Source organism: Alosa sapidissima, chromosome 13 (assembly GCF_018492685.1).
Source record: "Alosa sapidissima isolate fAloSap1 chromosome 13, fAloSap1.pri, whole genome shotgun sequence".
NCBI classification, from domain to species: Eukaryota; Metazoa; Chordata; class Actinopteri; order Clupeiformes; family Clupeidae; genus Alosa; species Alosa sapidissima.
This window is the reverse complement of record NC_055969.1, coordinates 13,461,000-13,478,221: the sequence shown is the minus strand read 5'-3', so window position 1 is coordinate 13,478,221 and position 17,222 is coordinate 13,461,000. Positions and strand designations below refer to the sequence as shown.

At 43.0% G+C, this 17,222-nt stretch overlaps 1 protein-coding gene across 1 annotated transcript in view; it reads right to left on the bottom strand.

Annotated features, from left to right (window-relative positions):
• Positions 1-253: 253 nt before the first annotated feature.
• The window catches only part of LOC121680662 (fibrillin-2-like), an 86,265-nt gene continuing 69,296 nt past the window's right edge, over positions 254-17,222 (bottom strand). Inside the window, exons 49-65 of the mRNA XM_042060137.1 lie at positions 16,667-16,792; positions 15,666-15,818; positions 14,545-14,610; positions 14,088-14,213; positions 13,627-13,746; positions 12,065-12,187; positions 11,509-11,640; positions 10,398-10,523; positions 9,946-10,152; positions 9,158-9,283; positions 7,577-7,699; positions 7,228-7,344; positions 6,863-6,991; positions 4,871-4,990; positions 2,955-3,186; positions 1,980-2,157; positions 254-812 (exon numbers count right to left, since the gene is read on the bottom strand). Of these exons, the coding sequence (XP_041916071.1) occupies positions 387-812; positions 1,980-2,157; positions 2,955-3,186; positions 4,871-4,990; positions 6,863-6,991; positions 7,228-7,344; positions 7,577-7,699; positions 9,158-9,283; positions 9,946-10,152; positions 10,398-10,523; positions 11,509-11,640; positions 12,065-12,187; positions 13,627-13,746; positions 14,088-14,213; positions 14,545-14,610; positions 15,666-15,818; positions 16,667-16,792 (2,630 nt within the window). The 3' untranslated portion in view covers positions 254-386. The remainder of the gene's footprint in view (positions 813-1,979; positions 2,158-2,954; positions 3,187-4,870; positions 4,991-6,862; positions 6,992-7,227; positions 7,345-7,576; positions 7,700-9,157; positions 9,284-9,945; positions 10,153-10,397; positions 10,524-11,508; positions 11,641-12,064; positions 12,188-13,626; positions 13,747-14,087; positions 14,214-14,544; positions 14,611-15,665; positions 15,819-16,666; positions 16,793-17,222) is intronic.

Sequence of the window (17,222 nt, the reverse complement as noted above, 5' to 3'; positions counted from 1 at the left end):
CTTGACACGTCCAGATGCCACACAACACACACGCCTCACTGAGAGCGAGCGTGCTCATTGGTTGGGACACTTCCACCCATTTCCCCTAGCCTCTAGGTAGGGTAGCTCTTTGGCCAGAGAGAGGGAGGAATAGATGGAAGGAAAGAGATGGAGAGAGAAAAAGAATGATGAATTACATTTGAAAAAGAGAAAGGGCTCCAAAAATAAAAATCTGGATGCATAGATAGATAGGTAGATAAAGAAAGAAAGAAAGAAAGAAAGAAGGAAAGAGAGATAGAGAGCCAGAGAAAGCAGCACTGGTGGAGAAGACAGAGAGAGAGGGAGACCAGTCTTTCAGGGAGATAATGACATAGGTGTGATCTAGCTGCACAGCAGACCAGCTGACTCTAGTTCTCCTGCAGCTTGATGTGCAGTCTCATGTGCAGGTTCTCGCCCAGCTCCCCCGAGAGGTAGTCTCTGTCCTTGATGTTGCGGAGCGCCCGAAGCTGGGCTGGACCGTATAGTGGTGCACTGCTGATCTCCAGCGTGTAGCTCCCCGGGGTCAGCCGACTCGACTGCCCCCGCCACGCCTCCTCTCCTTCCGATCCTGCCGACGACGCCAAGTGCAGGTAAGTGAGGCCGTCGTCGCTGTGCTCCAGGCGGAAGACGCCGGCCCCGTTGCCGCCGGCGATGGCGTAACGCACGTGGCCGTCGAGGGGCCGCAGGGCAGGCCGCAGCTCCAGGAGGTGCTGGCCGGGGTCCAGCTGGGAGAGGTTGAGCATTAGTGTCAGCGGCTCGTCAATGTCCAGGCTAGCAAGGCTCACCTCGGGCTCCTGGGTAAATGGGCACACACACACACACACACACACACACTATGAGACATCTAGAAGGACATCACACCACTATGCCTTTTCTTTATTGGGATTATCTGGAAGCTCTCAAGTGTGACACACCCAAGTCCAATTATGTTCAAACCACTATAAATGCAGGACAACATGGGAACACATCACAACACACAAACACTCACCTACTGTATATGCACCCACACACATACACACACCCACCCACACACACACACACAACAAACCCATATTCACCTACAGGTCATAGTATTTTCTAAAAACTCCAGCCCAAAGTGAGTGCTCCCAGCTGTTGCATCTAGCATAAACGTAACATTATTAACTAATGGGGATTAAATACCCCTTTGCCATGTGATTGGTTATCTGATCTTTTGTTAGTTTGCGCCATCCTCTGGTTATGTTGGGAAGTGCAATCTTACAGTTCCAAATAATGCTTCACCAGTTGGTTCAAACAACTTTTTTTCTTCTTGGTGTAAGACATTATACTTAAGAGTAAAGATTCTACCTACTTCTATTCCACTTCATCTTACCACCAAAGTCATCTAAACCGAAACATGGCTGCTTGGTCATAAAGAAAAGAAAAGGTCACGTCTAATGGATTTGTTGCCAACTCCTTTTCAGTTCTCCCTCTCAATTTTATTCTCACACAGCTGTACTGAAATTAAGTTCACATTCACCTTGTTAGATCCCAAACAGCTACCAAATGAGTTGGGTCTTGGAGAAGTCCAAAAAGCCAATACATTTCAAAGGAACAGACTGAGATAGCAGTCAGTCAATTAACCGGTAACCTTACTGTCTGCATGCTAAATAGAGTGTAGTTGGTGCAATCTGTTTTAGGTAAAAGTAAAATGTCAGTATCATATCTTACATTATCATTCCTAATCCTAACTGTGTATCATTTTAACAGAGAGAGACAGAATGCCACTCCCTTTCATTTCCTTGGTTCCTCCTGCTCAGGAAATATTAAAATGGCCATCTACATCCTGTTATTTGCTGCAAACAGCCAATGCAAAATGTCCGATGACTACAGTCAACAGCTAAAACAGTATAGGAGAAACAAACATCTTAGCACAGAGAAAGCTTATGCTAACAGGCTGAAGGTAAAGCCTGTCCTCTCAGGGCTGACCCCAGTGGTCTCACCTCTTCGGCTAGGGTTTCATTGGCGTCCCTTCTCCTGCGTATCCCCCTCTTGGAGTGGCCGTTGATCTTACACTCGTAGCAGGCCTCAGGGGAGAGGGCGTTGTCCTCGTCCACTCCTTGTCCTCCTTGATGAGGCGTGTACAGGCCTTTCCCAAAGCCAGTGCCTGACACACAGTGACTGCAACACGTAGTGACAGAAGATGTCAAAATAACAATATAATGTGGTAATCTAAAAGGTATAAATATGAAACTGCCTTCTGAGATGTTGCAGAATCTTCACTATGTCAATACACTGATATGTCTTCTTAACACAATAAAATGTTGTTTTGTTTAAATGATAAAATCCTGCGCAAGCAACCAATATGGCTGCCAGCATCAGATTGACTGACTGACTGGTAACCTCATGGACCTCATCTGACCCCATATTACCATACATGCAAAGCTAACAAGCAATCATCCACAGTTAAGCTTTTAGCATTTAATTGACATTCCCCCTTGCTCTAATAAACTGCATACTAGCAGCCAACCATAGCATCAATACATTTAGCCTATTTATTCTTCTCATTTAATCTAATTTTCATTGCATATTATTCTCATTTTTATTGGAATTTTATGGAGGGCCAATATCCTGGTACCCGACCAGAACCTGCAAGCATGTGTTTAATACCAGTTTTTTCTCCCGACTGCTCTTATCCCGACTTCACATCAGCCAACTAGACATGAACCAGGAGCAGCTAATTCACAAATGATTGGCAGTGACCTTCTGCACAGTAAAACTGCAAATTAACCACTCAGTAGCCTAATCCTTCCAAATGAGGTCTGGCTGATTATTTCCACGTGTGTCGATGTGTATGTGTATGTGTGTGTGTGTGTGTGTGTGTGTGTGTGTGTGTGTGTGTGTGTGTGTGTGTATGTGTATGTGTGTGTGTGTGTGTGGGGGGGGGGGGGGGGTAGGGGGGGATAATCTCTCCTCACCCTTGGCCTACTCTGTAGTAGCCCGGGGGGCATCCACACAGGTAGCCCCCCTCAGTGTTGGAGCAGCCGTAGTTGCAGGGGTTCTTGCGGGAGCTGCACTCGTCCAAGTCACGGCAGCTGCTGCTGGGATGGTCGAAGGAGTAGCCCGAGGGGCAGGCGCACTTGAAGCTGCCCAGTGTGTTGTAGCAGGACGCCGAGCCGCAGCTGCTGGGGTTCGAGCACTCGTTTTCATCTGAGCGATGATAAGGGGAAAAAAGAAGACATGAATCATGAGCCCCATACAGTATGTTTTGTACTGTGATTATTCTTGAGTTTTATTGTATCATTATACTGTGGCAATATACTTTATATTTGTGAAATTTACCTTGGTTTTGTATGTTACATGTGACAAACACAACAAAACTGTATATACTGTATACTGCATATATATGCTAAAACGCCTAGGTGATGAGCATTTATGTATATAACTATAAAAAAATATTCAGAGGAATGCTCCTATATCTGATCCTGAATCTTGGTAATTGGTAACGGTAATTGACTGAGTATTGCAACCATGAGCTCTTTAAGTTAAGACCACAAGACCACTAGCGTGCAAATTGTGTTTTATGGATGTGATGATGCCAAACACGCTCTAGGTGGCAGTGCAGAGACTGAAACAGACAGTCTCTCTGTCTCTCCCTCCCTCTCCCTCTCATACTCCCTCTCACAGACTGTGTGGTCTCTTGATGGCAGTGGACACAAAAACTATAAAAAACAAAACTGACCATGATTGAAGTCATGACCCTTTAAATTTAAAATCCCCGGCCTGACACTTTGGACCACAAATCCTCTCCCTGTTGGTCCTTAGTAATAAACATGCTTCTCTCAATGATGTGTTCCAACGGCCACATAGTTCAGAAAAATAGAGACTTTATTCACAGCTCTGCCAATTACCCATAATACTACAGGCATGCCAACACCGTGTGATACCGAATGGGAGGTGTTAGGTTTTACACTGTGCTCATGCTGATGTCCTATGATGGGACACGACTGTGTGTATTGGAGAGGTTGAGAAGGCAGCAGGCATGAGAAGCAATCGCTAACTGAAGTATGTGTGGTCAGGCGCCCAGCATCATAAAACCAGCCAATGGGGCTTTAATTAATGAACGCACTTCACAAATCCAAACTAAACAACAGCAGCCCACATTCTAGGAGAAGTCTGGCCTCTCGTGCATTGGGGGCCACTCATTTCAAATGGATGCATGCACAGTGCTGTAAGCTATCTGATGACATCACTTAACATAATCCTACTTGGGGCTGCGCTGAAATAAGATAACCCACCAGGAGAAGAGATTTATGGTGCGGAGAGGCAGACAGGCGATACACACACACACACACACACACACACACAGTATCCAAACAGGAATAATGTTGACAGAACCTCTTGAACTCAGTGAGATCCTATTTTATGGATAATGTGTCTCCATCTGTCTGTACTAAATGGTGCATGAGGCACATTGTATAAATCTGTTCTAAACATGAAAGCATTGTAAGTATCCAAACAGATGCACACACACGCTCTGAGTGAAGGAGCAGATTAAGTGCATCAGGCTTGTGCAAAATTCCAGAATTGAATTGAAACTGGCTCTTAAATTCCAATTCAATTCTTGAATTTCACTTGCATTTCAATTGAGGTAGCAAACAGGAAGCAGAATTGCAATTCGAATTGTGCACAACCCTGAAGTGCATACATTTCTTGAAACTAAAAAAGAAAAACAGAAATCTGCACGAAACTTGCACAATTTTGACAGCGCCAAATAGTAATTTGATTTCCTCCAGCAAATCTTTTTTATCTTTTAAAGATCGTAAATCTCTCTTAACACCAGAAAGTAGATTACTCCTGCAGACTCCCCCATTCCCACCTCATTGACACTCACCCACACACTGATTCCACTGATAGTGCTGTGTGTAGCCTTGAGGGCAGCTGCAGCGATAGCCTCCCAGAATGTTCTGGCAGCCATACTGACACCTGTGGGTGCTCTTACACTCATCCACATCTGGACAGAGGGAGAGGGAGAGGCAAGAGAGAAAAGGAGGGAGTGATATAAGAGAGGGAGAGAGAGACAGAGAGGGGGGAGGGAGAAAAGAGAGAGAGAGAGGTTTGACACACTTTTATTAAACCAATATTTACATATTTAACTTATTGCAAAACAATCACATCCACATGTATTACACATCCTCATCAAACATTGATACAGATCATAATCCAGACCCACTACTTCAGAGAGAGATAGAGGGGGTGGGGGGGGGAAGAGTGGGCTTGATACATTAAGCGAACCAGGCACCACATCTTTGATCTCTGAGAGGTTCATACAGTTCCAGCTCCTGTCTTTCACGAGGCATCCTGACCCCTGAGAGATCTTACCTGCTATCTATCAAGGCGTTGGCTGGAAACTAGATGGCCTACCTCACAACCATGCCAGGGATACCGCACTCTTTTTGCATGGGCAGTTAGCTTGTCACTTACAGTTGTCACGTTATTACCAAACTGTCAAGATTAAATTAATAACCTAATATTTCTCAGACTAGAAGTCTGTGCAGAACTGAAAAATAATATTTTCCATCTAAAATAAATAACATAGTTTCCATTAAGTACATACGTAAAGTACAGAAACAGAAATAGGTTGCGTTCTGCACAATCATCTCTTTTCCTGAAGCCCTTTTACTAGCACAACTCAAACGTAATGTGGAACAAAATCCCGCCTTGGGAGCTTGCAGCGCATTCTGATTCAGACACGTTGAGGAAATAAAACTATTTTCCCTCAGCCAAATTAGCCCACAACATTGAGGAGAAAAAAAAAAAAAAAAAGCTCCGTCGTTGTGAACCTGCCCTGTTGGCTCTCTCCAGTCGTGCGGTCCTAGGCTCTGGCGCATGTGTTTCCAATCCTCCACTCACATGGCTCTCCTTCAGCTGAAACAGTTTCAGGTATTTTTATCCAAGAGGACGAGCGCCCGAAAACAGCCTCGCAGGGCCGTTTTTCTGCAGCTTCTGACTAACACAAAGCAGGTAAAAAAATCCACGATCCACTGAAGATTCCAGTCCACTCAGATACTGCTGTTTTCAGTTCTTATCCATCCGTATTTATAAAAACACACAACAAAAGTGTATCCTATCGATTTGATCGTTGTGATTGTGTTTGGTGCACACACTCAGGGTGGACATTATTTGCTGAATGGAAGCTGAAGTTGTGGTTTTTGGGGCATGCCAGCCTGCATTGAGTTGGAGAGAACAATGCTTGGCCTCGGCAGAAGCCCCTAAATGAACTGGTATGTGTGCGCTTGGCAGACTGGAGCCACTTAAAAATGGAATCCAGGCTGGATTACTGGGTGGTGCAAAAAAAACGGGGTGAGAATCGAGGTGTCGAAAAACACGCTCACAGCTATGATTTACACCACTACACACACACACACACACACACACACACACCCACATACAAAACATATGTGCTAACATATTATTTCGTACATATAGGTAACCTAAATAGAACAAATGTGGAGGTGATCAGGTCGAAAAGTAAAGACACTCCATCATCTAAATGTCTCAAAAACATTCCCTCACGAGGAAACAATGACATGCAAAACGACATCTTAAAACATAAACAAGATTTATGATTACGGCAGTCTGGCTACAGAACAGTTTTAGTCTTTCATTGAAACACAGCATGGTAAAAATAATACAGTGTATTTGGGATTCTGTCTCTCTCTCTCTCTTTCTTTCTTTCTTTCTTTCCTTTATTCTCTCTCTTGCTTTCCTTCTCTTTCTCTCACTCTCTCTATCCCTTTCTGTCCATTCATTCATCCATCCATGCATGCATCCATTTCCATATCTACATATATCGACTGATAAATAGTAGGACTGTAGCACACACCTTCGCAGTGCAGGCCAGTGTTGTCCAGGGAGTAGCCATGCTGGCAGTCACAGTTGAAGCTGCCTGGCGTGTTCTGGCAGATGCCCTTGGCTCCACAGAGGGTGGGCTCCGCTGCACACTCGTTATTGTCTGAGGAGCATAAAGCAACACCTGGGGCTCAACAAGCATGTCGCTTTGTATGGTGGCTGGTTAGGGTCATTGACTTTGGGGGAATTTATATGCTAAGGGGCTGGATTTTAGCACATTATACAGTTTAATGAAATGATGAGAATTGAATTGAATCAGATCGTTACTGACGTGTGTGTGTGTGTGTGTGTGTGTGTGTGTGTGTGTGTGTGTGTGTGTGCGCGTGAGCGTGCACTCACCTATACAGGCTGTGTGGTGCTGAGCGAAACCAGGAGGGCACTTGCAGGTGAAGCCGCCGATAGTGTTAACACAGATGAACTGGCAATTGTGCTTCTTGGTCTGACACTCATCCAGATCTGCATGTGTGAGTTTGTGAACCATTTAGTCATTAAAACTGAGGCTTAACAGGAACTACTGGAAGTGCATCGCCTCCAGCTCCAAAATGGAAGGAGTTCATCTTTGAATGCATGCTTAATTAATGTTCATGTATTAATGCATTATGTATTATTATAATTGTAATGGCATCATAATGCATTAATACATAATTCTTAAAATGTGAAAGCTTAAAGAGTGTTAAAGGTCATCCACCTTTGCAGGTCCTGCCATCCTCCTGCAGTGTGTAACCACGGGGACAGGAGCACGCGTAGCTGCCCTCCGTGTTTTTGCAGATGAAGTTGCACGGCTTGGGAGACATGGAACATTCATCCTGGTCTGAAAGACAGATGCATGTGTGTCAGCCTAGATGTTAACCAAGTCACGTTCAGTCCACACGTTGACTGCATTTTAACTGCATTTCTTTCAGTAAATATATTTCCAATGAGGCTATGCACATGAAATTGTCACCATACTTTGGTATTAACTCAAGAAATCCACACATATAAAGAAATCCAAACATTAAAGTCCATAAATTAAGTTATGTGTAATAAAGTGGAATGACACAGGGGAAAAAAGTATTGAACTTGTCAACTGAAATACTTTGTGGAAAAGCCTTAGTTTGTAATGACAGCTTCAAGACATTTCCTGTATGGAAAAACAAATCAGCCACGGTATTCAGGTGTGATTTTGGCCCATTCTTCAAAACAGATAGTCTTCAAATCTTTTTTTAATTCTGATCTTTAGTTCCTTCCACAATTGTTCAATTGGATTTAAGTCAGGGCCTTGATTTTCTTTCTCTGAAACCAATTAGGAGTTTCCTTGGCTGTATGCTTTGGATCGTTGACCTGCTGGAATGTCCACCCACGTCTTATCCTCATCAACCTGGTTGATGGCAAGATTCTCTTGGAAAAAATGGCTCCATTCATCGTTCCTTCAATTGTATGAAGCCTGCCAGCCCAGTACCATGAGATGAAAAACAGCCCCACACCATGGCGCAACCACCTCCAAACTTCACTCTTGGCATTGTATTTTAGGGTGATGTGCAGTGCCATTTCTCCACCGAACATGGTGTGTAGTATAACAGCTAAAAAGTTCCATTTTGCTCCTGTCTGACCAGACTACATTCTCTCATTTGGCCTGTCCAAATGTTGTGTAGCAAGGAGCGCTCTTTGCTTTTACCCATCATGAGATGTTTCTTGTGTGACACCTTGGTAACGAAAAACCTTTTTTATAGCCTATCAATCTACTAACTTAGCTGATATTAATTTACAGATAGGAGATATAAATACTTTCTAACTACTTGCAGATTTCAACTGGTTCCTTGCATTGGTGTACTGCTTTTTCTTAGCGTGTTCAATATTGTTTTGCTGTCTCATTTCATTTTATTACACATAACTTTATTTATGGACTTTAATGAAGTGATGAGAATTGAATTGAATCAGATCGTCATTGACGTGTGTGTGTGTGTGTGTGTGTGTGTGTGTGTGTTTGTGTGTGTCAGCCTCCTTGCACATATAGCCTCATTGGAAATATATTTACTGAAAAGCATTTTAATTACATTCAATACTTATTTCCTCCACTGTAAATTGGCAAAAACATTTTGCTAATTCAATTTCCTGAACCAGGTCCTAAGCACAACATGGGTACGCACCATGCTCCCACCTGCCACAAGACCTCTTTAGTTCATATGTCAGACACTTTGTGTGTTTGCTGCCCAACTTTGCTTGTTGCCTGTCAATGAAATATGTGCCCCATATGTCTATAGCATAACAGTTTGTGTATTTTTAGCCTTACCATCACATGCTGTTCCACTGATAGAAGCGGTGTAGCCAGGCTTGCAGTGGCACTTGTAGGAGCCCATGGTGTTGATGCATTTCCCGTTCTTACATACGTCTGGGATGAGTTTGCACTCGTCTATGTCTGCAAAAGGAGATAAAAAAAACATCACACCGCTCAATAACACAGGGCATACATTATGTTTTTCCCCATTTGACACCATGTCAGTGAGTAAGAAATCATTTAAAAAAAATCTCTGGTCTGGCTTGACTGAGCGGTTGCCAGGTTGTGGGCTACGAGCAGGATGAGGCCAACCAAAAGGAAAACCTTGAGGTAGAAGCTCTACAGGAAAATATGTACAACAAACTCACCGCAAAACCACATGTATGTCTCAATGCAGTTTTACAGGAAAAACCAAAGTCAGCACTCTATGGAATACTTCATGGCAAACATAAATCAACAAAAAGGATTAATTAAATCCACTTTATATTAACAGTCCTCATTACAATGTTATTAAGCAAGTAATAAATACTATTATTTGCTTCACAGCTGTTATTACATGTTAACCATAAACTGAATCTCAACTGACCACAACTACATCTTCTACATGTAACTACTAAGATATAAATAATGTAACACAATGTACATGTAATTAAGTATTGATATTGTATTGCCATTGTATTGTAATATTGCAGAAATAATTACACATCAGTAGGTCTAATATATAATATATAAACATGAATAAAGAATATCTAAATAGATACAGTGAAAATAAATAAATAGGGGCACAGAGGGCAGTCTCTGACCTCTGCCGTCAGTGGCGTAGCCATGGCCGTGTGGGCACAGCTTCTTGTACTTGGCAGTGCCGGGCAGCGGGCAGAGCTCACACTGGTTGCCCCAGCCCCGGCCCCCGTCACAGCAGCACTGGGACTTGGTGGAGGGGGTCCTGCTACTGGAGGACATCTGGCACATGGTCTGCAGCACCTCTGTGAAGCAGAAGCCCTCCCGGTAGTCTGCACACACAATAAACACATGAAGAGTAATCCGTGCGTAACATAAAATAACCTAAGAAAAACGGTGCATGCATTCTTAAACTGACACAGGTATTTTGTTGAAATGTTAATAAAAAAATTAGCAGTTGTCAATGTAGCATGATACCAAAAAGTTAGTATTTACACACACATCTGCACACTATTCAAAAAGGGTATAATATCATAGATAGTGTGGTCAGTTTGTCGCTGTTGGGGGTGAGGCTCACCTAAGCACTGAGTGCGGGTGGAGTCCGGCTGGAATCCCTCCCCACACTCACACATGTAGCTGCCAATGGTGTTCACACAGCGGCCGTTCTCACAGATACCCGGCTTAGTGCGGCACTCGTTTTCATCTGAGAGAGAAGGAGGGAGAGAGAGAGAGAGGGAGGAAGGAAGGGAAATAGAGAGGGAGATAGAGAGAGAAATATGGATAGAGTGAGACAAATGGTGCTTCAGTCAATAAAATGTAAAATAACAAATGCTGTTAGAAACTTTTTTTGTCTCCCCACAGTGATGCCATACAGGGATTAAAAATGGTTCAAAGATCAAAAACTGTAAATGAACTAAAATTTGGGGTGAATGTAACCGAAAACGGGAATAAAACTAGTTTCACTTGTTCCAGAGTGAAAATGGCATTTTCAATTTTAGATCACCGGTATAATAATGGTATTTATCTTTTCAATTAACTTTTATTAGAATATTATTCAAAAGTCGATAGGCTTGGAAAGTCACCTGCCCACAAGGTTTTCCTCGGATTCTTTATAGGCTAAATTTAGTCAGACTTTATGAATCTGTGACTACCCTGTATAATAGGCCTATTATGAGTTTGTAAGATGGATTTCCAATCCAACACTATCTGACTGCCTTTTCCAAATATGTAGTTTAAATTACTGAAACGTGTGAAATAACATACAAGAGACACTCCGAAAAAATCTAGGTCTAGTGTCACGCAGTTGGTAGCAACGTCCATAAGTTTAAGCCAGGGCTTAAAGCAAGGAAATTCTGTGCCTGAATTTAGACTATCAGACATTGTTGAAGATCTTATAGTGTACTGCCTTCTTTGATTTAGGCTTTAAGGTTTAGGCTATTGTGCCACCTGTCATCAATCAATTTGTAAAGGCATTTGTAATGTTATTTAAAAGGAATGCTATTAACTGTTCTTCTATAACGCTCTAACCACTTACCATTTTGTGGAGAGACATTGGAACACAAACTGGAACATAAAAATAATGTTTCAGAACGAACCAAAACGAAAATCCTTCAGTTTTTAGTCCCTGATGCCATGTGACACTAATTTCCTCAGGAAGAGAGGGAGCGCTGAGACTGAGAGCCACTGACCTTGGCACAGCTCATCGTCCAGGCGCCGCGTCATGCCTACCGGGCACACACACATGAAGGTGCCGATGAGGTTCTTACAAGCCATGCCCCGCGACTCACAGTCATGCAGGCCCTCCGCACACTCATCCAGGTCTGACAGAGAGAGAAAGAGAGAGAGGGAGAGAGAGAGTGAGAGAGAGAGAGAGAGAGAGAGAGAGAGAGAGAGAGAGAAAAAGAGAGAAAGGGAGAGATTAATAGCATTTATTTGGCACTGGTAAACAAACTACAAAGTGGGTCAGGAAAATATCCTAGAATGCAGAGCAAATATTGCAATAGTGTCAAATTAATGAAAGACTGATGACTGTATCCAATGATATTATGGTCCACCATTCATCACACCTTTGGGTTTTTCCATGTGTGCACAGTTTTTGTTATGATAGTCTCCTCAGGAAATGGGTTAAGTTTCAGTGAATGATGTCATACCATGTCAGTTGGCCGTCTGTCTGATTTCATGTTATGATTGGCGTCTGAGACTTTCTTTGATGCTTATGAGCGTCCAGTGCAAGGCCTACTGTACCTTTGCACATCCTGCCGTCCTCCCGGAGCGTGTACCCTGCTGGACAGCTGCACTCGTAGCTGCCGAATGTGTTGATGCAGCGGAAGGCACAGAGCAGCGGGTTCTGCCCGCATTCGTTTATGTCTGAGCAAAAACACATCAAACAAACAAATCAGGTCAAACCGATCAAAACAGAGAGGGTGACCTAAGATACACAAACAGCACATGACAACATAAAAGCAGAACTAAGTCGATTTTACAATTTATAAAAGAGCAACCTGACACAGGCAAACCTCATCGTTTGGCCTGAGAATCAGAATGATGCATATCACTCAGCATGACAACAACAACAGCAGAAATAAGTGAATTAACTGAACAACTGAAACAGTGACTCAGAGGCACTTTCACAAAAACGGTACGAATTCTCTGATCCAAGGAAGCACTCTCTCTTTCCTTCTCTTTAGTATAAGTGAATTTTTATCACTCATTCTCTCATTTGCCTGCATTTCATTTCTCCTCCATGTAGATAATCTATCATCTCATAATTTGGTCTTGCATAGCCACTGTCAGATAAAGTCCATACTGATATGTACACAGGGGAGTAGTGGTAAAATAACAGGTGGGTAAACTATGAATTCTGTGATCACAGTAAGGTGGACCAGTGGTATTAAATGGTCCCTCGACTGTTGATGAGTGTACACATTGTGAAGTGAATAATAGTGTGATTTTTGAATGTTAAAAGTTGAAATTTGTGAATAAACTGTTTTGAGAGGTGGATAAACTCTAATAAGAGGTGGAAAAACTCTATTTCTGAAATTTTAGAGGTGGATAAACTGTGTTTACTTGCGTTTAGTCTCCACTACAACCCTGTGTGTACCTACCTGTGTACCTGAGGAGTCTGTACAAAGTCACTACTAGAGTGGAGCAGTGACCAGAGAAGTAAGTGTAACGGTCCAGCAGCACTACAGTGCCCTGCATGCAGTCTTGGGTTTCCACCGGGTATCGCCAGGTAATTTAATATTAATAATAATAATAATAATAATAATGACAAAAAAATCTAGAACAGTGCAAGAGTGATATCGATTTCTGCTGCAGTTTTATGGGTCAAATTAAATCAAATACAGAACATGTAATTAACTGTCTTGACGTAATTAAGAATTTTCATTAAACGTCTATTACATTGTAATTGACCGGATGATTTCATTTCCTATACATTGTTTTCCTTACCTGTGTCATTATTTTCCAGGGAAATCTTGTATAGCATTACTGTACATGACATTTCCTCAACATTATATACGGACATCTGTGCTTTTCATTAGCAACATTGAACTTTCCCCACAACAAGCACAACTGCATACTTTTGGTGCATACATCAAAATAAGGAGTAGTCTATGTTTCTAGGCTGCCATTTATATGAAATCCTATTGACACAATATTAACTGATAGACTGATGAACACAGCATTCACTCAAAATGAGAACATCTAGGAGAATGAATGGGGTCTCCTTGAGTATACCCGATCCATCCTCATTTCACTGATTAACTGAGAAATGACCAGTATCATTTCAAGTAAGAGCAGTATACCTTCACAAGTCATCATGGGTCCTGGTTCAAAGCCTTCCTCACAGGTGCACTCAAAGCCCCCGATCGCGTTGGTGCAGGTGCCGTTACCGCATGGGTTTCCCACCAAACACTCATCAATGTCTGCGCGCGCACACACACACACACACACACACACACACACACACACACAGACACACACAGACACACACACACAGACACACAGACACCTCACAATTACTCAGCCCATTCAGATACACTGCATCTTATATGCTAAAGTTTGCGTCTTAAGTGTTTTGTCACTACCAAAAAGCAAATCATTCTTTTACTACAGCTGAATTTATCATGCTTTGGGGGGCAATCATTTTAAAGATGTCTCCAGAATGTTTCCGGACATTAATGCATTTCCTCCCCAGACTTAGCATATTCCACATTAGCAACATACTGTTGAAAGTGAATGGGAGTGAATGGGGTGGCTCTCTCACCGATACAGTGCACGCCAGTGTAGTTAAGTGTGTAGCCCATAGGACATTCACAGCGGAAGGAACCGTCAGTGTTGATACAGTGCCCGTTGTAGCAGATGCCTGGATTCTCCACGCATTCATTCAGGTCTGGCAGAGAGAGAGATGGAGAGGGAGAGAGAGAGAAAGGTGGAGAGAGAAAAAGATGGAAAGGGAGGGAGAGTGGTATAGCCATAGGACTTAGATAACCACAAATCCAGATGAGACAAAGATTCATCCCTGTGCTATGCTTTGTTGTGTTTCCAAATCAACCCATGCAAATAAAGTTCAAATGAAAGCAAATACAACATTTTCCAGTATAGAAAACAGAATGCAAGCAAGGTACAAAAACTAAAGGCTATAGCTACCATTTCCTGGAAACTCACATACTGATGACAAAAAATGTGTAGCTTAACATGATTTACTGTAGGTGTATCCTTACCGATACGCGAGTCATCAAATCCAGGGATTATGCCGAAGCCAAATGGACAGAGGTCCTTGAATCCAGCTTTAGTGGAGGAAAAGGACATTTAAATGCCGTTAAATTACAGAGCTCTATGCTGAATGTGTTAAAAGACAGATCAGTACCTGTAATGATCGAGTAGAACTCTTGAGTTCAAAAAGGTTGATGCCTGCAGCATGCACTATAAACTATGTTGAGTGCATACAGGCTTTTAGCAAAGCTGTCACACTGCAACACCCTGCAACATCATCAATCCTACAACCTTAAGTGAGGTGCATCAATGGTGTGCTGTGAATGACTGAGTGAGATGCTGAATGACTGAGTGAGATGCTGAGTGCTGTGTGCTGTGAATGACTGGTGTGCTGTGAATGACTGAGTGAGATGCTGAACTCTCTCCCTCCTCTCCCCCCTCCACCCTCAGCTACATAACATCCTGGACATTGGACCCACAATGGCCGCCTGCACTACTCCACTTGCACACTTGCACACTTGTACACTTTACAACTTGGTGTTGTTGTCCTGAAAACACAACACTTCTGCTGCTCTTACATAACTTGCACCACTATGCCACTTTCTTTATTACTTAGGTCAAACAGAACTACCCAAGCCTTTTATTGGCCTGACTTTGCACTAGTATTTTATTGACTGTCCATGCACAATTTCAACCAAATTTTGCTGCTCTTATTTTTTCATTATTATATGTGCCCTCTTATTTACTTATTTACTTACTTTTTTGTTTACTTGAATGTTATGTTTGTCTGTGGACTTAAATTGGTAAAATGTCTTGTCTTCACCGTGGGATAGTGAGAAACGTAATTTCGATCTCTTTGTATGTCTGGAACATGTGAAGAAATTGACAATAAAGCTGACTTTGACTTTGACTTTGACTTTGAGAGAGAGACACTTAAGCGTCAGTGATGTGAATGCATCTGTGACCATCTGAGTGAGAGAGACACCTCTGTGTCAGTGCTACAGACATGTCTGTGGACCTCTGAGTGAGGGAGACACCCCAGCGTCAGTGGGGTGGATGTGTCTGTGAGCCTCTGAGTGAGAGACACACCCCAGTGTCAGTGACGTGGACAGGTCTGTGAGCGCCTCACCGTCGCTGTCCTTGGGGCAGAGCTCACAGGGGTCCCCCCAGCCCTCCTTGGGCATGTTGCTGCAGCAGCACTTGGCCTTGGTGGTGTTGAAGGCCTGTGGGAGCGAGCACTTGCCATTCTCAAAGCGCGTGAAACAGTAGCTCTCCCGCTTATCTGCACAAACAGGGGAGAAGGAGAGCGAAAACAAGCATGATGAAGATGAAGAGGTGCGTTATGAAGATGAAGAGGTGCGTTATGAAGATGAAGAGGTGCGTTATGAAGATGAAGAGGTGCGTTATGAAGATGAAGAGGTGCGTTATGACAAGAGAGAGAGTCCTCCAGAGGAGAACCGGGCTCTGTGTAGGTAAAATAAACGTACATACACATCACTGTGGCATTCAACACGACAAAGGTGGAATGGTTCTTAAGGATGCTCTAGTCATGACCAGTCTCGACCGGCTACTCATCATCAAAATAAACCAACAAATGTGGCATTGATAGCGTTCTGTAAACCAGACACTTGCATACATATTTGATGAATACTTGGGCACAACACAGACACTTTGTTTTTCTTTCTATGAAACAGAAACTATTCAGTTTACAGACAGTGAGGAATGTTTTCTGCCCTTAGCAAACTCCACTTATTCAAAGCACATGGGTGAGGTAATTGAATAAGGGCATTACACAGGGTCACTTCAGGAAAAATTCCACATGAACACAAACAACTTAATTGCGTAAATAGGTGCAGTTTGAACAGAACGCTAAAATGGGCCACTTCAGCCTTCACACAATTCACCTACAGGAAGTCAAGTAACTATGAAGTAAATTATGTTAACGATTTCGTTTCACCTCATTAAAAAGCTCCTACTGAAACATCATCACTCTTTAAAAGCAGTTAGCACTCAATTTACTGGCAGTTTTTTTAGACATTAAAACACCAAGGCTACTTTCAGACAAATTTTATACTGAATTTAATGTGTGTGTGTGTTTTTTTTTTTTTTGTGGGACGGAGAGAGAAGTACCATAACATCTGCGTCCATTCTCCGACAGGATGAACCCAGGCTTGCAAACACACTCAAAGCTGCCAGGATTGTTGAAACAGGTCCCAAACAGGCAGATGTTTGGATCTTCCACACACTCATTGACATCTGTTTAAGAGAGGGGGACAGAGGAGCAAGAGAGAGAAAGAGAGAGAGAGAGAGAAACAGAGAGACTGATTCCATCCATCAACACATTTGCTCACAGAGAGAGAGAGAGAGCGAGAGAGCGAGAAAGCACACTGTAAACAAGAGTGAAAAAGCAGTGGGTGTGTTTGGAAGACTGTGACACAGTGCCCCAGAAAAGTCACACAACTGCAGCGGAGTGACTAATACATCATGGTCACCCAACCTGAAACAAGACTAGTGATGCATGCACACTTGCACACATACGCACATGGGCACACATACGCACATGGGCACACACACACACACACACACACACACGCATACACACACGCGTGCGCGCACACACACACACACTTGCTGCACACACACACGGGCACACACAAACACAGACACACACACACGCTCATGGGTG